Genomic DNA, 22,916 nt, shown 5'->3' with positions numbered 1-22,916 from the left:
TCCCATCCCTCCCCTCTGGCCATTCCTCTGCCTCAGACCCAATGCCCCCCGGCCTCAAACACCCTCCCCATTGCTCTCTCCCTCCAGCTGCCCAGCTCCTAGCCATCCTTCAAGGCTCAGCTCCAGTCTCCCTCCTCTTAATGAAGCTTTGGCTGAGCCTGGCCCCCTCCCCAGTGAACCTGACCACTCCCCCTTCGGGCCTCACAGCACCAGGTGCTTGGGAACACTTTGCTGCCCTCATCTGTCTGAGCATCTGTCTCCTGGATGGAATCCTCGAGAGCAGGTGAGAGCTGTGCCCGTCAGCTCAGAACCCCCAGGTGAATTAGCCACCTGTGGCCATTTGCCGATTAAAGGCAGAGCTTCTGGTCCAAAGGGGTTGTTCCCATTTCCACTCCCCAACACTGCCTCGGGACAATCAGAGCTGTGTGCTTGTTTGTAAGAAGAAGAGACTGGGCACCAGAGACTGGGAGATTAGATAAGACCATTTTCAAGCCTTTTGCCTCGTTGCATCCATGAAAGCAAGATGGGTCACCAGCAGCTCTGCTGGAGCCATCCAAGAAATTTTGGTCAGGGTTCTGGCTCTCGCTGCATCTGCTCAAACCGGCACAGTCTGATCTGGAAATACGGCTTCAATCTGTGCCGCCAGCGTTTCCATCAGTACGCAAAGGACATAAGCTTCATTAAGTTGGACTAAGTAATCTTCCTTGAATGGATCATGCAAGACATCTACCCGATGGCAGAAATGATACTAGCTCTTTGTACATTATATTTTTTAAATTAAAAAAAGAAAGAAATACTTTTAGGCAATGAATGTGGGTCACAGTTCAGAAGAAAGGCCTGGGTTGTGGTTTGGGAGTAGAGGGTCGGAAGTCTGAGCTGGGAGATGGGTTAGGCTGAGAGGCAGGGGTGTGCTGAAGACTCTGGGTAATTGAGGCAGGGACCCTGGGAGAAGGTCGGGGAGGGAAGATGCTGCCCACTCTGCTGTCCGGTGCGAATGACTCAGGGCTGGGTCAGGAGGGCCAGCATGAAAATCTGCCTAATCCCAGGAAAGTGAATCTGCCATGGGGAGATTTTTATCCAATTTGCCGTCATCTCCTCCAGGGACTTCCTGTGCTGCCAGGACAGGGGCAAAGAGAAAGCCCGTCCCCCAGGAGATGACCTCTCCGAGACTCCCACTGTGCTTCTCTTTCAAGAAGGACTTAGGCCTCTGAGCCACAGCATCCCCTTGGGAGGACCTGGTGGTGGGTGGTAGGAGACAGAGTTTAAAAATCGGGGAGAGGTGGGGTGAGGGCAGAAGAAGCAAGGCAGGAGCTGGGGAGGCCTGGGGAGAAGGAAACATCACAGAAAGGGTGGAAATTCCCAAGGCCCCAGCCCCTCAGCCCTGAGAGGCCACAGGAGGAGAGCCCACAGAGGGCCTGCCTCTGTGAGATGGAAAGCTGGCAGAGCGAGGATTTGGAGGCCAAGGCTAACTGTCCCATGGCTGTTGGCTCCTCTCTCCCTGAGCACTACTCAGGGGAAGGGGATTTCTGAAGTCCAGCGTGGTTTGGGTTCCCATAAACCGGTTCCCAGAGGACCACACACCTAAGCGAGATCCCTGGATGGCCAGACCATTGTCCGCATCAACTGAGGCTGAGACGATGCTTGGCATCTGGAAAGAAGGCCCCACTCTGCCCTGAGCCTGACACCCAAGACAGCTCCATTCAGCCCCCGTTGGACAGCAGGGCAATGGGGCCTTAGGTGAGGGGAAAGGCCCTGGGTCAGAGGGTCTGAATGGAACTACCTGCCCCAGAGGGACATGGCAGCCAGAGGGAAGGGGACACAGACACTCCAGACCATGAGGTGCAGATAGAAGGACAGGCAGGGATAGAGACAGGGGCCAGGGATGGGGAGGGGAGGGATAGGGGTAAAAAGAAGAGGCAATGCTAGCTGCTGTGACAGGTAACCCCCCACATCTCAATGACCTCACCTATTAAAGTTCATTTCTCCTTTGGTCACCATCCAACAAGTATGCTGTTCGGGCAGCCTGCTGTGTGGCTGGGTAGGGCCCAGGCTCCCTCTCTGTTGTGGCTCTGCTTTCCTTTAAGATCTCTGATTCTTCCTGTTCAGCCAGCAGACAGGGACAGACACCCAGGAAGGTACACCCAATTCTTGATCTTTCTGCCTGGAAGTGGCATGCAACCCTCTGCACATGTTCCATTGGTGAGAACTAGAAATGTGCCCCCAATCTGGATGCAAAATGGTCTGCAAAAGAGGGTCCCTGGCTGGGCAGCTGCTCCTCAGCCAAAAGCTCCAAGACATGGAAGGAGGGTCCTGAATTTGTGGTGGCCTACTGGCCAGCTCTGCCTCTGTTCCTAGCATTTATTGGATGTCTATTCCCGGCCAGGCCTTGTATAAAGTGTGATTTATTCTAGTCTTCATAACAACCCTGAACACTAAACACTGTTAGATCCATTTTATACGAGAAGAAATGGAAGCTCAGAGGAGGTAAGGGGCTTCGCCCAAGGAGGTGAGGCCTGAGTTTGAACCCAGGTACCTGCCTGTCAAGGCCCATGGCATTTCCTTTTCCCAACTCACCAACCTGTTTCTCTAGAAAATGACAGAGTTGGAGACAGACAAAAAGGAGGGAAGTAGGTGGATGTGGAGAGGAGTAAAGGAAAGAGATGAGAGAGAGAGGCACACATAGAAAGAGAAAATCTGAGATTCCCACAGAGGGGAGCCAGTAGTCAAGCTTGAGACGGAAAGAGCTGGAAGGAGAACCCAGGAGCACCTTGTCCAAACAGAAGGGGCCTCCTCACGCCCTCCCTCCTTCTCCTGCAGCAGTGAGCTATTCTCGCAGAGAAAGTCTGGCCAGGCCAGGCCTCTCCCCCGTCATGCCTCTCCCCGCTTCCCGCCCAGCTTGAGGCCATCTCCTCTGTGCACCCTCTCTGCTTGGCCTCCCCACTTCAAGGGCGGGACCTGGCTTTAGCTGCCCCCACAGGCCTGCTTTCGAATCCTGCCTCTGCACGTACCAGCACTAGATCTTGACTGGTTGAGGGCTCAGGGAAGATGTGGTGGGTGAAAATGCTTTATAAACACCAATGAGAGATGGTCCTGTGGCGCCTGCTCTAAGGGGTTTGTCAGAAAGAGCGGCAAGATGGGGAATGGCCTGGGGACTGCGGGCTTCCTGCCCCACATGGTGCAGGAGGGAGGGGAGGATGAAGTAAGGCATTTGGGGGCCACTGTGTTTCCCAGCTGCCCTAAGTCAGGAGCTGCTTTCCTGACAGGGAGGGTGACTAGGGAAATGAAGAGTGAATGGGTTGCTAAAATGTTTTACCTCCCTGGCTGCGTCATCATCATTGGAGTGGGGGCCTCATTGAGGGACCATGCATCACTTGACCCCCTCACCCCAGCGGATGATACAGGGTGACTGCTCCCCCCTTGCAGGCCCCAGGACAGCCCGCCGCTGCACGGCTTATAAATTGTTATGGCCCAATGAAGAGCTCGCCCTTAAATGTCACTCACCTGAGAATTAAGGTGAAGACAGGCCGAGGGACCTGCCATTGGCACAGCCCGAGGTGGGGGCTGACGGGTGGGGTCAGCCTCCTCTGGAAAGGCAGTCCGACGACGCTAGGTCTGGGGTTAATGAAAAGTTCTCCATGTCCCTACAGGGCGTCATTATCTCCAACAATTATCCCTGCTCCTGGGGTGGGGGGGTGTGGGGCAGGGACAGACCTGAAAAGCTGTCACTAGACAGGACTGGCTGGGAGTGTCGAGCTGGCATGGAGGGCCTAGGGTCCTCAGCCTTACCTGCCTTCTTTCTCTCTAGGCCTCTGGCTCTCTGTCTCTGTCTCTCTCTGTCTCTTCCTTTCTCTGTCTCTAGAGGTCTCTCTATCTCTCTCTCTTTCTGTCTTTCTCTCCTTGTCTCTGTCTCTCTCCCCCACTGTTTTCTCTCCCCTTTCCTTTCTCTTTCCATTTCTCCCTCTTTCTCCCCCTCCCTCCCTCTCTCTCTGTCTCTCTGTCTTTTTCTCTCTCCCTCTCTCTGTCTCCCCCTTTCTCTCTCCCTCCCTCTCCCCCAGCCCCTCTAATCTCCCTCACTCCGGCTGTCTACAAGATCCAGATTTCTCTTTGCCCTGTGGACCCTGAGGACAGAATTGAGAAGGAATCTTAATGAGTCTGACCCCGGCCAGAGGGCCCGGGTTGGGGGCACCCTGCCAGAGGGATGGGCCGGCTTTGCCTTCTAGCTCCACTTTCTAACTTTGGGGGCAAAGAGAGGTCAGCTTCCAGCTTCTCCCTGGAGGCAGCCTTCTCTGGAAGAAGGTGGACCGTGAGCTCCGGGTCCCTCCCGGGAGTGACACTTCAGGCCTCTTCTCTCTGCCGTAAACTTTTTCTTCGTTAAGAAATAAATCTCACGTCCAGAAAAGGGCACAAACAAATGTTGCATTGAACAAACTATTTTAAAGCAAACACCAGGGTAGCCACCACCTCAGCCACACACCAGAACACAACAAGCCCCCAGCAACCCCATGGACCCCTTCCCAGGGCACCTCCCTCTTCCCCCAAGGTCCCAGGCCATCACTTCCTGCTTCTCTTTAGAGTCTGTGCTTCCTCAATGACACCATGTGGTTTTGCCTGTTTCTGAACTTTACATAAATAGAATGATATGTTGTGCATTCCTTTGCGTCTGGCTGCCTTCAGCCCACCTGGCGGTGTTTGTGCGACTCCTCCGTGTGGTTGGCGTAGTCACACTTCGTTCATTCTCACTGTCGTAGAGAAATTGTCGTCGTCTTCAGGCCACAGCCCCACCATCTCCCGAGCCCAGGTCCCACGAGCAGCAGCAGCTTAGAGCTTCTGGCCGCCTGCACGAAGGGGACATGGCTGATCCTCACGGCAGCCTGAGGCTTGGCCAGAGAGAGTCCTCTACAGCCTCTGCAGACAGGCTTGTCTGGATCGCACAGTGGGGAGTGCTGAGACGGAACTGAACCCCAGCTTCTGGGCCACACACCCAAGTTCTCACACCCTCCTGCGGGTGCTGTGTGCTAACAGGGAGCCGAGGGAGACTTAGGCACCCATGGAGAGACGTCCTAATGGTGGTATCCCAGGCATTGGCACCAGTAGCTGGGGAGAAAACTTTAAATAGCATTTGGTGCCTAATTGTTGCCTGTTAGGTGTTTGTTGAGTGACTGAATGACCACCCTCCTAGGATCCCTCAAACCAGACTTCTAGGTGACCAGTCCTTCTTCCCATCCTCTCAGCTGCCAAGCACACCAGCTCTGGCACCTGCATCTCTTTCTGAGACTCTGCAGGCCAGCACATCCCTCCCAGGCTCATAACCATCCTCCTGCCTTCCCTCTGGGTGAGATGAGCTGCTCTGCACTTATTGACTGCCTGTTCCTGGGCCCGGGAAGGAACCCTACGGACTGCTATCTGTCACCTGTTGCAGGTCTCCCACGCCCTCCTGCCTGGAAGTTCCCCTCAGGTCTAACCTCCACCCCCACCCCAACCACCCCCACCCCAGCCCCTGGCTTTGCTACTATGCTGCTCTGCTGGCTCTGATGAAGTTGAGGGAGGGGAGGTTACAGCGAAAACAACACACGAAGTGCACTGGCAAGCCATTTGTCACTGGATGAAGCACTGCCTAATATACTAATTAGTGTGGATGGTTATTATCATCCTGTTCTAAGCATTTTACATTTTTAACTCATTTCACCCTCAGAACCACCTCTGCAGTGCACCTCCACTTTATAGAGGAGGGAGCTGAGAAGTTAAGGAGCCTGTCCAAAGTAGAGTTGCCAGATAAAATACAGAATGAGCAGTTAAATTTAAATTTCAGATAAACAAGGAATTTTTTAAAGTTGAATATGGCCCAAATGTTGCATATTAAATTCAAATGGGCATCCTGTACTTTTGATTTGCTCAATCTGACAATCCTAGGTCAAGGCCACCCAGCAAGTAATGGAAACCCCAGCTCACCACTGCCCTCCGCTCCAACGGGATCTGCACTGGGGCCCTGGCGGCCGGCGAGAGAAGCAGATGGGTTTGAAACTATTTAGTAAATCAAACCAGCAGGGCTGGGAGCAGATTCAATGTGGGGGCTGAAAGAAGCCCAGGTTCTGTCTCCGGGAGACAAGATTCAAAGAGGCTTCTTGCTGGGGGTCACTCAGCTCAAAGGAGCAGAGCCTCTGGAGGCCAAGGCCGGGTCCCCGAGGGATGTCCGGGTCACCTGGGGGCTGGTGGCCACACTCTCTAGTCCCTGTTCTCCACCAAGCCAGCAAGGGGGATGGCCTGGCCCTGCCTGGCTCAAACCCACGCACCCCAGTCCTTCCAGCTCTCCAACAGCCCCCAATTCCAGCCTTAGAAACCATAAACAAACCACCCCATCCCACCGCCAGGACCTCAGAAGGACCTCCCTCTGCCCTCTGCCCCCATCCTGCGCCCCACCCCGGGCTCATCAGCTTATTTAAATGTGATGTAGCCACAAGACTTTCCAACAGGAAAAATTGCAAAAATGAGCGTGATGGTGTCTGAGGCTGCAAATGCGGGTATACACTTTGATTTTGCACCAAATAACGCATTTAATTACTTCTTGGAGGGGAGGCCCGTTCGGCAGATAGTGGAGGCAGTGCTAATAATAGCGCTTTGCACCGGGGGCCATGCACGGGTCCCGTTTCTGTTCCCAGCAACTTGAAAGCTCCGGGAACACGGCGCCTCCTTCCTCAAGAGCAGAGGGAATTGTGAAGAAAATGCTGTGGGTTTTTGCTTTTAACTCGCTGTTTTGATCCTTTCCAGACATCAGGATACAGGACCCCTGGAGAGACGGGGGTGGGGGGTCGTGGTCTGTGGAAAGAGGGGGTGGAGGCCAGGGCATGCCCCTCTCCTCCCTCCCTCATACCCCTCCCCCAGGGCAGGGCCAGAGGGAGCCCCAGCATAAAGCCTGCCCTGGCGGAGGTACAATTTTGTGCAAAGAGCATCGAAGAGCAAAACAAGAGAATCCGTTTTGCCAGTTTGAGCAGATTATGCTCCGTGTCCGGCCTCCGTCCTGCTGGGCGGTGTGGGGCCTCATGTTCCTCGTCTGTAAAGTGGGGCCCACGGTCCAGTCCAGGGATGTTGTGAGGGTTAAATAAGTCAGTTCATAGAAATGGGCTGAGAACAGGGTCTGACACACAGAACTCGATAAATTTAGCCATGACAACAACAATTACAATTATTATTATTTTCTGAAGCAAGCGGGCTTTAGACACGCTCAGGGACTGAGGGGATAAGTGAGTGAGAAGACGAGGTGTGAGACAGCAGGGAGTGGGGCTGCCTGTGGCAAACTGCAGACAGCCCCATAAACAAATTCAATCGTAAATTGAAGAAAACCCTGCAAGCCAAACAAAACGGGCGACTGGGCCGCACGCAGCTCTGGGACCACCTGTTTCAACCTGAGCTTTAGGCTCCCTTCTTCCGTTAAAAAGCTCTGATTTGGATCCAGCCTCTACCGCTCAAATGCAGACCTCGAAGTTGCCTTAGAACGCATCAAGGCCGACCCACCCCCTCACCCCTTGCACAGATGAGCAAACTGAGGCCTGGAGAGGGGAAGTGCCCAGTGAGTGGCATCTGTGCTGGGACTCCGACCCCGGCTGTCTGTCACCATGCAGGGCACTTTCCCACACGTCCCCAGCTTGCTGCCATGTGCTCTTGGGGAAGTCGCTGCCCCTCTCCAGGCTCCGCTTTTCCTTCCCTGTGAAATGAAGGCTTGGATGAGACGCCAAAGCAGTGTAGGGAGGCCTGGGTCTACATCCTGGCCATGTGACCTGCCAAGTAACATCAGCCCCCTGGGCCTCACCTGTCCTCACCCTCCCCACCACTGTCACCACTGCTAACCCTCTCGAGGCCTTGCTGTTTATTCTAAGTTTCTTTACTTGCACAAACAAATTTGTTCCTGATGACAACCCTGGGAGGTAAGTCCTGTTATTATCTCCAATTTATAGATGAGGCAACAGAGGCCCACAGAGGTCAACTAACTTGCCCAAGGTCATCCCCTCTTAGGGTTGTCACTGGCAAGGATTCAACGTCCACTGTGTCGCCCAGCACCCAGCACACAGTGGGCCGGGCGCTCGCTAAGTATCAGGGCCCCCGTCCCCCAATCTATCAGCACCTTCTAGGAGTTTGTCAACACAGCCAAGACTCCCAGGAGCCAGGAGCCCTCTTACACACCAAATGGCTATGGAATTAATAAAGTGTTGTAATCAAAGACCAGAAAAGAGGTTAGGGGACCAGGCTCCTCGAGTGCAACTATTAAGAAAGAAAGAAGCCACTGGCTCTGCAACAGAGGAGTGAGGATGGGGCCCAGGCCTCCTCTTAAATGCTGGGCAAACGCCAGGCGAGGGAGCATCCCTAACCAGCTCAATGTGCCTGCCGTTGGCTGTAAAGTGGCGGCTTATTGGCGCTTTGGTGACGGGAGAACTGAGGAGTAACAAACGACCTCTTTGGAGGAGGATAAAGAGGCAGGTTTATTACTCAGCAAAGAGGGATGCTCAGAGCTGAACGCCCATCCCAATGACGGGAGACGGAGCCCACCTCCATGAGCCTTAGGGCTGCAACCCTCCACCCAGCTCCGGTCACAGGTGGGGAGACGAATCCAACTCAGCAGGACTTTTGCTCCTTGTCCTTGTCCTTCTGGGGACAAGTCTACCGCCTCACCCCAACGGCAGATGCCAGGAGAGCTACCTGATCTTTGAAGGCCTCCAACCCCACCTATCCAGGCAGGACTCTGTCCACCTGCCTCTGTCTTTCCTGATGCTAGGGTTGACTGCCTGGGTTTGAATCCCAGCTCTGCCACTTACTGGCTGTGTGATCTTTGGCAAGTCACTTCGCCTCTCTGGGCTGCAGCGTCATCAGCTGTGAAATGAGTATAATAACAGAAGCCATCTCATGGGATCGGTGCGGGGATTAAACGAGGCTTGTAAAATGCTTAGACCAGTGTGTGGGACTGACTAAGCCCGCAATAAATGTTGTTTTTTAAAATTATTATTAAGACCAGTTTGACCCTTACCATATTATATTATAACTTGGTGAGGAGTCTGTCTCCCCAGCTAGACCATGGGCTCTGGAATTCTCATGTCCTCAGAACAACTTCATGACGTAGTTATTATTGTCCTCATTCTAAAGATGATGGCCCTGAAGCTCAGAGTGATTAACCTGCCACCTGCCTCAAAGTCACACAGCTGGTACCAGACTGGGGACAGACCTCAAAGTGGACTCTAAGGCCCTTACACTTTGCTCCCAGGGCCTCAGCCTCGGCCACCTCCAGGGGCTCCCAGTTCTGCTGCCTCAGTCTGGCTCCGTGCTGGCTGGTTGAGTGGTAAGTAGTTAAAGATGCTACTCCAGACTTCAGGCAGGAAATGGTTAAGGAAAAGCAGTCCCAGCTCCAGAGGGCACAGAAGCCAGAGCCAGGTCTGCAGGGCCCGGGAGGCCGAGACAGGATCTGAGCTGGGGAGGGCAGCAGCACCACTCCGACAAGGAAATGTCAGCCCGGGCCCCTTCATCACCAGAGAGATGCTGCTGCTGAGAGGACAGGCGTGCACACAGATGCAGAGACGCGCAGACACACACGGACATGCGGAGATACACACCCCCCCCCAGAGTGATGCACACACAGGCACACAGGCGCACACGCACTCCCACACGTGCCCTCTCACTGCCCTGCAAAGCCGCGTGGGATGGGGCGTGCCTGGAGGCTCCTCATCACGTAGGAGGGATTCAGGTGATCCTGGAAAGTTCAACTCGGAGGCCGCCCCGCAGTGAGGGGAGGGGGTGTTCCTAGAGTTTTCCTCTGCAAGAGTTCAGTGTGAAAGGGTGAGAGGTCAGAGCATCTTAGGGTTAGCAGATCTGATCTTCCCTGACCAACATCCATTCAAAGGAGTCCACACCCCGACCCTCCCCCCAGTGCCCCCTTAGGCTTCATGTTTTAGTGGAATCAGATCTGTCTACGGAGCTAATTTTAAAATTCAGATTTCTGGGCCACCCGACCAGAGGTTATCCTCCCCATTTGGCAAGTGTGGAAACTGAGGCCCAGAGAGGCTAGGTGACTTGCTCAGGACCACACAGCAGAGCTGGAATGTAACTCCAGGGCCCCAGCTCTGAACCACTGTGCTAGGCTCTGTCTCAGGCACCTGCAGACCCACACCTAAGGAGGCCACAACCAATCCCTTGGAGAGCAAGATGGGGAGCAGGGGGCAGAACTGGTGAAAAAGGGTCAGGACCCCAAGCTCAGAGGCAGGGGTTCCCGGCAGGGCTCTGTTTCCACCGGGGGCTGGAGACTCAGGGAAGAAACTGAGGTGCAGGCGCAGCCGTGTGGTTTGGCTCACCAGGCTGCAAGAGAGGAGCCTAGTGGTCAAGGACACTAGCTCTGCAGTTACAGAGGCTGTGGGACCTTGGGCAAGTGACTTGGCCTTTCTGAACCTACAGAAGAACCAGGAAAACAACCGTCCTCACCAGAGAGGGCTGTTGTGAGGATTACGTGTGCTAATGCACACATCCTAGCACCACGGTGGGCCTGGGTGGGGGGCGGTTTATCCTCCTATAGAGCCAGCCATGGGTGACCCCCTTGGCGGTCTGGGTGCACAGCCCAGAAGCTGCCTGAGGAGGGCTCGTCCCCTCCTCCTGGCCCACCCTGGGCCACCGTGAAGCCGGCATGGCCGGCCTTCCTCTCCAGGAGGGGAGCAGAAGGGAGGCCGACCCTGACTCCAGATGCCACTGAGTGGGAGCTGCTAGTGGAATTTCTCGCCCCGACCCAGGGCTGCCATCTGTGCGGAGTTGGTCGGACCTATGGGTCTCAGAGGGCAGGTAATTCATAACCCGCCCTGCACCCCGTTTACACCAAGCCAGAGGGGCTTCAAGCCCAAGCCTCAGCCTCTCAGCGGGAGAAGGGAGGCGAGCAGAATGGGGAGCCAGTCCCAGCTCGGATTCCTTCCTTCCCAGGGAGGGGTGGTCACAGGGGCACGGAGGCAGGCGAGGGCTGGCCCCTTAACTCCATCTATGGAAGCCTCTGTCCCCCATCCACACCTCGTTAATCCGAGCACTTTACCGAGAGGCTGAAGGGCCAGCCAGCAAGAGCAGGGGCTCTGTGGCCAGACTACCTGGCTCCAACCTCTGGGTCCAGCTCCTCAACCTGGGACAAGTTGCTTACCCTCTCTGTGTCTCTGTTTCCTCATCCATAAACAAGATAATAAGAGAAGCTACCTCCCAGTGCTATTGTAAGGATTAAATAATAATACAGATAATGGTTTCAAACAATCCCAGGCACGTGGTAAATGCTCAGATGATATTATCAGCTGATTGTCCATCGGACATCACTGTCAGCACTGGGGGAGGGGAGTTTAAATATGAAAAATGAGGCGGCCGTGCCTCAAGGCCTCCCTGAGGGGCTGGGTAGGCACCTGCGGTGGAGCAGGTCAGGAGAAGGGGAGAAGGGCCACACAGTGGGGAGGGGGTGCCGAGGGTTTCTGGAACGAGCAGCAGCGGCAGCTGCCGGGCCTCCCGACTGCCTTTCCGTCCTTCGTTCTTCATTTTCTTCCCTTTCTGCTCCTGAGGGAGACAGACACTGAGTGCTCCTCCGTTGTCAGGCGTCCCCTACAAGGGTGGGCCTCAGGCCACCGGCCCATCCTTTGGGTCTCTGCCCCTGGATGGGCCGGCCCAGGACTCCCTCAGGGCAGGGGGGTCCCCGCTGGAGGGGAAAAGGGGTGTCAGGGCAGGAACCAGGAGGCTCCCTGGACCTCAGGAGCAGCCCAGCACGGGCCCGATAGGAGGCTTCTTGTCTGACTCCACATGGCCCTGAGGCTCCCTCCCTGCGGGGTCTCCCCCCTCAGACCGGGGCTCCCTGAGGGCGGGGCCGCGTCTCCCCTCAGACCGGGGCTCTGTGAGGACAGGGATGTGTCTCCTCCTGGGTGTCACCTCCCTTTTTCCTGAAACAAGACTCTGGCTTCTGGGTGTTCTAGGGAGAAAATGATGAATGTTCCATTTACTCAAAAATTCCTTTCATCCTGCCTGGATAGGTGGGCAGTGAAATAGAGAATTAAAGGTCCTGGCGGGAAGTGGAAAGCCCATGAGAGCCGTGGAATCCGTGTTTCTGTGTTGGCTGGTGGAGGTGATGTCCGGGGCACACCGTGTCCCCTGGCCATGCCCCAGCCCCCAGCTCTCACAGGCCTGTCCCTCACTTCAGGAGCAGGAAGAGTGTGGATGGCTCCCCGATGCCAAGCCCTCTCTGGAGCCCCAGATGGAGGCTCTCGTGGTGAGAGAGCCCAGAGGGCCATGTCTACGCATAAACCATGGATTGCTTGAGTTCGAGTTGCCATCCAAAGAAGTGTTTGTTGAGTGAAGAATCGCAAACATGCTGGCCAGTTATTCCCAGAGACTAGACGACTCACCTTGACCATCCTCCATCTTTCTAAATTCTCCAGGGCCAGCGCACATTCCCAACCAGCCCAGGCAGATTCTCTCAACCTTCTCTGATCCCCCATTGTGCTCAAGCGTGGACCGTGACTCCAGTCCTCAACCCTGGCACTCGATAGACCCACCAGGGGCCTAACCAGTAGTGCCCGGGCCTCACCACCAGGGATCCTGATTGCACTGGCTAGGGGTGGGACCACAGGGCACTGATGCCATTGAATTCCCCAGGTGATGCTAACGTGTTGCCAAGGATGAGAACCAAGGGACCAAGGGACCAGGCTGCGGTCTTTCCAGAGGGAGAGGGCAGTCACTCATCCCATATCCCAATGCCTAGAATCGTGCCTGGCTCATAGTAGGCGCTCAATGAATGTCTGTTGAAAAATGATTGCCTGACGGTGGGCTGGTCCCCCTCCTGGAGGTGCCTGAAGGTCAACAGGCCTGGGGTCGTCCTTCCTCTCAGCAGGTGAGGCAGTGATAAAGGGCTTATCTCTGTTGACCAGCATTCTGGGTTCAAATTTTGCCACCTCATCAACCTTGGGCAAGTGAAACCTCAGTTTCCTCATCTGAAATGGGGCTAATAACAGCCGCTTCCTTGCAGAGTCGTCTGAGGGGACGGAGAGCGCATCCGTAAGGGCTTAGCTCGGCTGTCGGCGTCCATCTGGGTCCTGGCAGGAAACATGGTTCATTGGACCACTCAGGAGAGTTTTCCAAAGGGGTTTTTTGCAAAGACGTGGGCAGGGTTGAGGAAAGCAATGAGGGATGGTGCAGGCCCCCGGGGCTGGCAACACTGGGGCGCGGCTACCACTCCTAGGCCTAGAGGGACATGGGGGGCAAGTGGTCATGGGAACACGGAGACAGCTGTGCTGAGGAGGGCGCCGAGACAGGCACCGGGAGCCCTCAGGAAGCAGCCACTGCGTCCCAAGATCCCTACCCCAACCCCACTCCCCGCCCCCTCTCCGTCTCCTGGTGATGCATCCCATGGGGCAAGGCCACCCGCAGGAGGTCACGGGAGACGGGGATGCCGTCCGCAGAGGTCAGCCTCCCCAGGGCACAGGGCAGGGCAGGAGAGGGCGGGGAGTGGATTTGGAGGAGCAGACAGAGACACCCAGCACCCTGACATGTAGTAAAGGCTGATTAAATATTATTACTATTATTACTGTGGCTCGGGAGGGCCATCTCATGACGTCTGACCCTGAAATCTGTTGGCACGGTGTGCACAGGTCGGGTCTCCCAGCACAGCAGACGGCCTCAGGGCCGGGCCCAGCTCCTCTGCAGCCCCGTCGCCACAGCAGGTGCCCCGGACACACTGGCGGGAGGAAGGACCGCGGGAGGGAATGACGGCCCATTTCCGTGTTCAGCCATGGGCTTCGGCACGTTTGACAAGCCATCAAAGTGGCTTTGCGGTGGCAAGCTTCATTAAAATGGAAGCACGGTGCTCCAGTATGCAGATGGGGCCACTTGATTACTTTTTAATTTGTTTACAGAAAGCCCATGTTTGGTGTGCACCATCTTCGCAAATAGTCACGAATGGGCACTTTTGCTGCCTCCAAAGCGGGGGTGTCCCCGGATAAATAGGCCGAGACCGGGTTTGAACACCGTGCTCGGTTACTCTTAATAGACTCTGACATGCTCTTCAAAATGTGCAGGAGGCCGGGGACATGGGGACCCCAAGGGTGGCGGGTGGTGTCTGTGGGGTGGGGGGGAGGGTGTGTGGTGTGTGCGTCTTTGGGCGACTCCCGCCCTCTCTGGACTCACTCTCTCCATCTATACGATCAGCGGCCTGGGCCGATGGCCTCCACAGTCTCTGCAGCTCTCCTATCCATGACTGTGGTTTCTAGACCACCCTAGAAGCTACAAACCTCCCAGAACCACCAGCTTCCCAATTCCCAAGGGAAGCCCCCTTCCCTTAAATGAAATAAAACCTACAAATTACCAAATGCTTTTTGAAAATGGGTCAAATTGAATGAAGAATACTTAATGGAGCATAACAATTCAAGTGACAGTTCAAATACTTATACCACAGCTCCTGAAAGCAACAATATTCATAAATCTGTCAGGACCCTCAAATCCCAGTTTTCACTCGTTATTAGCTGTGCAATGTTGGGAAAGTTACTTAACCTCTCTGTGCCTCAGTTTCCTCATCTGTAAAGTGGGGGTAATAATGATACCTTCCTCATGGGGCTGTTGGGATTAGATGAGTCAATTCTTGCACACCATTCAGAGCAAGGTGTGGCACCAGCAAGTGCTCAGGAATTGTCATCTACTGTCACTATCGTTATACATGGTCACAGTGTTTCTGTTAAAGAGACAGGACTTAGGACAATCTGTCACACACAGTTGCCCATTCAGCAGACTCTGTCCCATCCTGACCACACCCAGGGAAGTGCCCTTGTCCCAAGTCACAGTCACACCCCCCGGTTTACTTTCCTTGTGGCAGCATCGCGACCTGAGCCCCCTTTTCTATTTCCATCCCTGTCTATTGTCGGCCTCTCTCTTCCTCGGTGTGGGCTCCACGTGGGCACAAACCTTGTGGGTCTTAGTCATGACTATCTCCCCAGTGCCTAGAATGGTGTCTGGCTGGTTCTCCATAAATTCTTGTCCCAACAAGTGGGCATCCACGTCCCCAAAGCATGCAGTGTTGACAGATGTGAGGATGAACTCTGGAAACAGTTGGTCAAGCTCAGGCCGGTGTGCACACCACATACATGTACCGTGTGTTTTATATACACATGTCCAGCCTCTGCCGTCTCAGTCACGGGACTGTCTGTTAACTGGCTTTTTGTTTTGACTTTTAGGATAGAGCAAGATCAGAGAAGAAAAAGGAACAAGACAACATCCCATTCCTAGGGGGTAGTCCCAGACTCAGCACCCTCAGGCCGTGCCCTGGGCCTCCACTCCAGGGGTCTGGGATGAGGTGACTTCTTGTCCTCGAGATGGGCTCCCAGGGCTTTACAGTTTACAAAGTTCCCTGGGAGCCCTCATCCCACCTGATCTCTGCTTGTCAGAAGGGAAAGCCTGTGGGGCCGGCCTGGTGGCGCAGCAAAGTTCATGCTCTCTGCTTCTGTGGCCCAGGGTTTGCCGGATTCCGATCCCAGGTGCAGACCTACACACTGCTTATCAAGCCATGCTGTGACAGTGTCCCACATATAAAATAGAGGAAGATGGGCATGGATGTTAGCTCAGGGCCAGTCTTCCTCAGCAAAAAAGAGAAGGATTGGTGGTGGATGTTAGCTCAGTGCTAATCTTCCTCAAAAAAAAAAAAAAAAGAAGGGAAAGCCTGCATTCCCTCTAGGTGTTATGACCCTATATTATAGACGCAGAAGCCAGAGGGAAACAGGATAGACCTGCCAGTCTTCCCACAAACCAGCCAGGCTCTTTCTAATAACACCTTGAGGCCTCCGCAGAAAGGAATATTAATTACCCTGCTGACTAAAGCAAGGAAAGGGGTTTGTGCATTTCAAATAAACTTTCAACTGCGAAAGGAATGAAACTAAAAGGAATGGGCTTCTCTCAGTTAACCAGAATGTTCTATTAACCAGGAACACACATGCACACCCCACCCCAACATTCTAGCTGGAAGCAGACCCTAAAGACCGTCCTGTTGCGTGCTCCTCGGGACTTTAGCAATTATGTTTCTGGTTGGTCGCTCTAGCAAAGATCCAGGACAAGCAGATAAAGACAAAGAGCCCCCTTCCTTGAGAAGCATTTAAAGGCATTCTGTTATTACAGTAATAACACCCAACACTTATCAGAAGCACTCACTGTGAATCACTATGATTGCTCCTGCACCCCAGGAATGGCACATTCATATCTCTAATGTTCTCCTTTTGTATATAAAAAGCCCAAAGCTCAGAGAGGTTAGGTGATTTGCCAGAGGTCACACAGCAAGTTAGTGGGAGAACCTGACCTACTCAGTTCAATGAGTATACAACATCTGCCACGTGATTGAGTTATGTTCTTTGCACTAGAAGCCAGATCGTGGTGGGCCAACTTGCTAGCCAGCAGAAGGCTAGAACCAGCTCCTTCCATTGCCCCAGCCACAGTCCGGGTCTATTTTCTGCCTAAGAACAGCTGCCGCTGTGGCGTAGTCACTTAAGGGTTTTAGCCCTTGGTTCTCCTCAGGAGAGGAAAAAGGAAAGGCCAGATGCCTACTGATCTTTTATTTGGGGGCCAATGAATCCCTTTCACCTCTCAGAAACTTCCAAATACCCTCTCCCTTGCAGTAATTCTAGGAGGGTGAAAATGGACTGCCGCCTGCTGCTCCTACCGCCATTCAAGCTAATCGCTTAGGGAGCGGCCGGGACAGCTTCTGTGTGCCTGTGGCCTCCTCCTCACCAGCCTGGGGGACGTTGATAATCCCCATCAGGGATGTCACGGCACTGAGTGAGGAGGCGGCCACCATCCTGCAAGGGGACATGAAGACAGGTCTCCAGCCAGGTGGCCGGGAAGTCGGGGGAGCAAAGGAAGGGGGCCAGGAGCCCCTCTGAGGGTCTGCGCTGGAGGCTCCTGCCTGAGGCGGCAGCCGCTTATTACAGCTAATTTCCTTCCCCTTGCTGGAACTGCAGCTCCACGGGGCTTTCACAGCGTATTTGTGTATCTGGCGCTCTCAGCTCGCCTCCCCTCGGGGACCATAAGAGATGCCAAGGAAAGAAACAACACGGTCTTCCGTAATTTCAAAGTCAGTTCCAGAGCTAATAATAAATTAAGAGCTGGGGGCGGGCGGAGGAGGACTAGATGTGGAGGCCCACTCTGTGCCAGCGCAGACCGGCCCTTCCAGAAACATCTCCTAGGAGTCAGGAGAAATAATGAGAGCGCTGGGTCTGAGATGCTGAGGTAGCTTCTCCAAGGTCACATGCCCATTGGACCCTGGATCTTTGCAGTACCAAAGCTGGTGGGTGGCCACACCCCCGGATGGCCAGGTCGGGGAGGAGAGGATTGAAGAGCATTCTCTCCCACTCCTCTCTTTCTCCCTCGAGATGGAGGTGGGGGCACCAGAGCAGACCCCAGCCCCTCTCGGAACACCCGGTGATCCCACTCTCTCTGAGAGAGGGCAGGATGGCTGTTTCAGAGAGAAGTGGAAAATTCCTCTCCCCGGCAGACTTGACTAAAATCCACTCACCTCTGAGGAAGTTTCTAGAACAGCAGCCATGCCAGTTGGAAATCCAACAATCCCAAATGCCTGTGTCATTTTGTTATCCATTTTTTGGGTCCTGAGAAAACTATCTCCCAGACTGGGAGCTCCCTGAAGGCCAGGGGCTCTGCCATCAGACTGGAAGCTCCATCAATTCTTGTCAGAGCTGAGATCGTGAGGGGACTCAGGAGCAATGGTGTGCGGACACTGGGCAGGTTTTGCCCTGAGAAGACATGGTGGGGTATGACAAGATGGCTACCCTGGGACCTTGGAAGGGCTGTACTATGAGTCCTGGAGAATTCACCCCTCTGTGCTGCTCCCAAGAAGGAGAGTTAGAATTAAGGGGAGATGATGCAGGAGACCAGACTTTGGTTCCAGAAAAGGATGAACTTTCCAAGAGAGTGGATGGGCGAGAGGCAGTGAGCCTCCGACCATGAGAAGTGAAGCTTCTGAGGAGGGGCCTGAAGACCAGGTGGCATCTGGACATGGCGGCCTTCAAGATCCTTTCCAAACCCAAGAATCCATGAGCGATGGTGCATGTTCTGGTCTCATCCACCCCCACACCTGGGGCTGCTCTTCCTGATTACCCCAGGGAGGGCCCAGAGGCAAATGGGCAGGAGGACACAGGGACCTGGCCACGGCAACGGAGGCCACTAAATAAATTAGTCAGGCAAACAGCTGCAACAGAGAAGGATGAACACAGCAGTGGCTGTGGCAGGCCTGGAAGACGCCCCACTGTCTGCAGCCGAAAGGACAAATAAATAGAATAAATCTTCCTTCTGACCAGGCCGGTGTTCGGTCCTCACCACTGCAGGGGAGCGAGGCCTCGGCTCACCCGGCGCACTATGGGGGACCCACTCATTCTTCACAAGGGACCCTGGACCAGAGAGGCTGAGTGACTGGCCCACAGTCACCCTGCTGGGGAGGGCAGGGCCAGGCAAAGCCCCACGGCCCCTCACTTGCAAGCCAGTCTCTTTGTCCCGCCCTCGGCTGCCCCCACAGCACCATCTGCTCCCGCAGCAGCTGGGATTCCTTTTAAAAATATGTTCATCTCAGGCAAGTCCCAAAGCGGACAGAGATGATAGGTCTGTTCTTTGCTGACCCGGGAAGAGCAGGCAGAAGGAGCTCCTGACATTTCTAGGATAGCGAGGGCTGTGTTACCCTTGGGTCCCCACGCCTGCTCCCCACGCCGCGTTCTCTCCCAGGCAGTTGGGAAGCACGGGCATTTGTCATCCTTCACCTTCCTGTGCCCCTGTGCTCCCTTCCAGGCGGCCCTCCGCGCCTAGCTCCTCCAGCTGCCTGCTGGGCTGACAAACTCCTCCTCTAGAAGGCGGTGGAGAGTCATGTGTTGCGCCCCCACCCCTCCTGGAGAATCTGCGTTTTAAATCAGTCTCTGCTGGACGGGAAGGCTTAATCCCGAGTCCAGAACCTCGACAGTGAGGACTTTCGGCATGACGTGGAGAGACGTGGGGTGGGGGGTCAGAGGTGCCTTCCCAGGGCTCCTCAGCTCCTCCCAGATGGGAAAGGAAGGCTGGGCTGGGGGTGGGAGGCACCAACCAGGAGGGCAGGCAGATGACAAGGAACCTGGGCACACTTCCAAGGGTTGGGGCACCAACTGCAGGAGCATCCCCAGCCTCGAGTGTCCCCCAGGGAGCAATTCCCTCTCCCTGTTTATTGGTAAATCCTGGAGAACAGGCACCAGGACGTTCAACAATAATCCACATCTGGACAGACGAACCACCGTGACCCACCAGAGACCATCCTCATTCACTCCCCTAAACAGACACCCCCACCTCACTGACTTGGGTCCCCTCCTCAGGCTCATTAACCACTCACTGTCTGAATGCCAGAGACTGGATGCCTTGATCTCTGGGGGTCCCTGCTGGAGGTTTCTGGCTCCATCAACCCCGCGGAGCCTGCAGGGCAGAACAGATTCTGTCGGGGTACCAACCAACGGGAGCTTATTCACAGGCTCCAAAGCAAGGCCAGGAGCACAGCCGGTGGCTCTTGTCCCCTCCCTCCCGCCCCTCCTCCCCGACCCAGGGCAATTTCCCCAGAAGTGTGCTCATGCTGCGCCCTGCGAGCCTCGGAACCAATTGACCGGATTTCAATCAGAAATCCATCTCCCTTAAGGACCGCTTTGGATAAAAGCAGAAGGAACCTGCAATATAGATGCTGATGCCAAGCCGAACTGGGGGAGCAGGGGTGAGGTGGGCTCCCCATCTCCAGCCCCCAGTCCCCAAGGAGGGTGACACCAGGCTTCAGCTGCGGCAGATTCAGCTTCCAAGGACCTAGGGAAGGGGGGTAACCTGATCGCTCTCCATCTCTGCCACCCGCTGAGACAGGCCAAACCGCGCAGCTTGGCCATGGGGTTAAGGGGCCGCTATCAGTTGTCCAAGGTCTGGGAGCCAGCTGTGCGCCCTGGGCGCCCCCTTGGGGCGGTTGCCGGGGGTCCCATGACAAGGGCTCCTATAGGCCGGCTAAAGGGGACCGGGGGTGTCCTTAAAAGCAGGAGGAGCCGGGAGCTCAGCACTTCTCCCTGCCCAGCCACCCCCAACCTCATCGCCAGCTGCCACTCTGTCACTCGTTCCTCACCCGGCCTATACTGTGGTCAGGAAAGGGCGGCTGCTCCAGCCTCTTTGCCCACCAAGACCCCGCATCCTGCGGGCGGGGGAGGGGCTGCCGGGACTGCAGGGACCCCGCGGAGCGCCGGCGGCTCTGGAGCGCAGCGCGGGCAGCCTCCCTGGTAAATAATGCACGCCTCCCAGTCCCGGCTGCAGCAGGTAGTGTATCAAAGTAATATCGCGCCGCGAATTGCAGTGTAATCGCCGTAATTTAGGGCCCCGTGGGTGAGCCCGTTTCGGAAAGGCTGCGCGCCCGGCCGGGCAAGGTGACTGGAGCGTCTGCGCCGGCTTTGACCTCTGGATTTCCTCCAAGCTAAGTGAGGCCATAAAAAATTCAGAAACCCAGGCTGTCTCCCAGCAAATGGGGTGTGGGCAGAGAGATTGTATTATCTATCCAGATCCAGCTAGACGGATGCCCGGCCGGGAGGAAAGCGATGTCGTTGCGCGCACAGCCAGCCGGACACGCTGGATGTCCGCGCGCTGCGCCCGTGCTCTCCCCGGTGGTGCAGGGAGGCGCGGGTGGCGTGTCGGGGGCGCCCTGCCAGCAGATGTTTTTATTAGGACTTGGGCGGCCCCTGCTGCGAGCCGGCGAATCAGTCCCTCCCACGGGCGGCTGGGCAACCATCTTCCAGACCCTCCCATGACCCGGCTGGGCAGCTGGGCCGTGGCCGCTCCTCCCCGCTGCGCTAGGAAGCCGTCAGGACATTAATATTCCAGCCCAGGGCCTCCTGTGGGGGCCTGCCGCACGCCTCCCCGCCCTCAGCCCCGCTAGGGAAAGTCATTCTCGGGTGGAGAGACGGTAACAGGAAATGTATTTCCAAGCTTCCCTAGAACTCCCAGATGGGTGCCAGCTGGAAACGCACGGACTGTGCTGTCCCCCTGCGCTCCACTCCTGGTGACCTAGAAGGTGATAATCATGAGCTTCTCTCAGGAAAGACAAAGAAATGGAAAAACTTATCTGGGCCCTGCAGCCCTTTCACGTTGCATTAGCAGAGAGCCTTGTGGCGAGGGGGCCCCACCTGGTGCCAGAAAGGCTGTTTTGTGCATCTTCAGAAGCCCCCCACCCCATGCCTAATTGTCCCGACCCAGGAGCTCCTGTTTCCTCCTAACCCCTCTCCAAATCATTTCCTCTCTCGGTGAGGAGATGCGACAGACACCAAGCTTTCCCGGACTGGCAATCTGCTGAGCCTGCAGCCTCCTTCCACCCCCTGGTTGTTTCTCTTTTGCCCGGGCAGTGAGCTTGGGAGCTAGCAGGGCCCTTAGAAATCAGCAGTTCTGGTTAACAGGCCGTGGTGCATCCTTACAGCAGAACATTCTACAGCTAGCAAGAATGGAGGAGATTTGTGTGTGTGTGGAAAGATGTCCAGGATATATTGTTGAACAGAAAAAGCAAGTTGCGGAACAGCATGTAGAAAACACTCTCATTTGTGTTACATTTTAAATAAAGGCTATATATACTCACACACTTGCATATGCATAGGAAATGTCTGGGAAGATAAAAAAGAGACTGTTAACAGTGGTTGTCCCGTGGGATAAAGGAGAAGAAAGGGACTTCAACCTCTCCTAAATTTTTGTACTGTTAAATTTTTTTCAACAAACAATTGCATTACTTTTATAATTTCAACATAAATCGTTCCAAAAAAAGAAAGGAAAAGAAAAAGAAATCTTCCAGTCCAACCCCTTCACTTAAAACTGGGTCCAGAGAGGGAAAGGGGCTTTCCCAGATTGCACAGTGCTCACAGCCTGGCCTCAGCCCCTATCCTACACTGTCCCCACACCAGGCTCCTTCCCAGGCACACGGCCCTGCCAGCCAGGCTCAGCAGGCCCACGAGGGAATCAGGGAGCCCCTTCCCAGAGCAGAATGGGCCCCTGACAGGAGTGTGACCTGATTTGAGGGAGCAGTCAAATAAGAGCAGAGGGAACCAAGGACACGAGTTGGAGACAGATCTGGACACTTGGCTGGGTGGCCTGCACTTGCCTGTGGCCCTGTCTTCATCCAGCCCGCACAGGCCCAGCTTCTGTTACAGCTGGCTTCTCTTGGTCCAGCCTTAGCAGGGGTGGGGACTGAAGAGTCATGCCCAGGGTGACCAACCATCTTGATTTGTCCAGAACCGAGAGGGTTCCCAGAATGTGGGACTTTGCTAAAATTGGGACAGTCCTAGGCAAACTGGGACATGGTCACCCTTGTGCCAGCCATGCCTACGGCAACTCACTGAGAGTTTGGCAAGGACACCCTTTGACAACTCAAGGATGAAGATTCTAGAATGTCGTCTCCAGGCAAGGACAGCCAGCCCCTGCTCTGGCTTTTCTGAGAAGCATGAAGCTGCAAGAGTTAATTTACATCTTGTCAGTTGTGATTTCCCCAGTCTAAGTACACACACACACACACACACGCACCATCCTCACCTCCCCTCTTCTGTCTATAGGCACGTCAGCCAGGGCCCGGCTGTACCACCCAGAGCCCCCTATGCCTCTTTCAGCAACATAATCCTCAAGAAATTCTAGAGCCTTTAATTACACACGGGATGCATCAGTTTCTCATCTCTGCCTCCCCACCTCAGGAGACAAAAAGGAAATTTCACACCCTAGGGAGCCCAGCTCTTCCCTGCCTCTTTGACGCCAGCCTGGGGTTAAAAAGCAGGCATAGGCGACACACGCCTCCTCTGGGTCCTGATTCCTTTGCTGATTTGGAGATTCAAAGCATGCCTCTTAAAGATCATCCTCCGATTTTCCCATGCCCGCCTTCCCAGCCA

At 55.0% G+C, this 22,916-nt stretch overlaps 1 protein-coding gene across 1 annotated transcript; it reads left to right on the top strand.

The window, feature by feature from the left end:
* The first annotated feature begins 523 nt into the window (after positions 1 to 523).
* LOC100630486 (small ribosomal subunit protein uS14-like) lies at positions 524 to 694 on the top strand. The gene has a single exon (XM_070245797.1). It carries the CDS (start codon positions 524 to 526, stop codon positions 692 to 694), a length of 171 nt encoding a protein of 56 aa, XP_070101898.1.
* Positions 695 to 22,916: the final 22,222 nt, after the last annotated feature.

Source organism: Equus caballus, chromosome 20, assembly GCF_041296265.1.
Source record: "Equus caballus isolate H_3958 breed thoroughbred chromosome 20, TB-T2T, whole genome shotgun sequence".
In the NCBI taxonomy this organism is placed as follows: Eukaryota; Metazoa; Chordata; class Mammalia; order Perissodactyla; family Equidae; genus Equus; species Equus caballus.
This window is presented reverse-complemented; position numbering and strand designations above follow the sequence as displayed.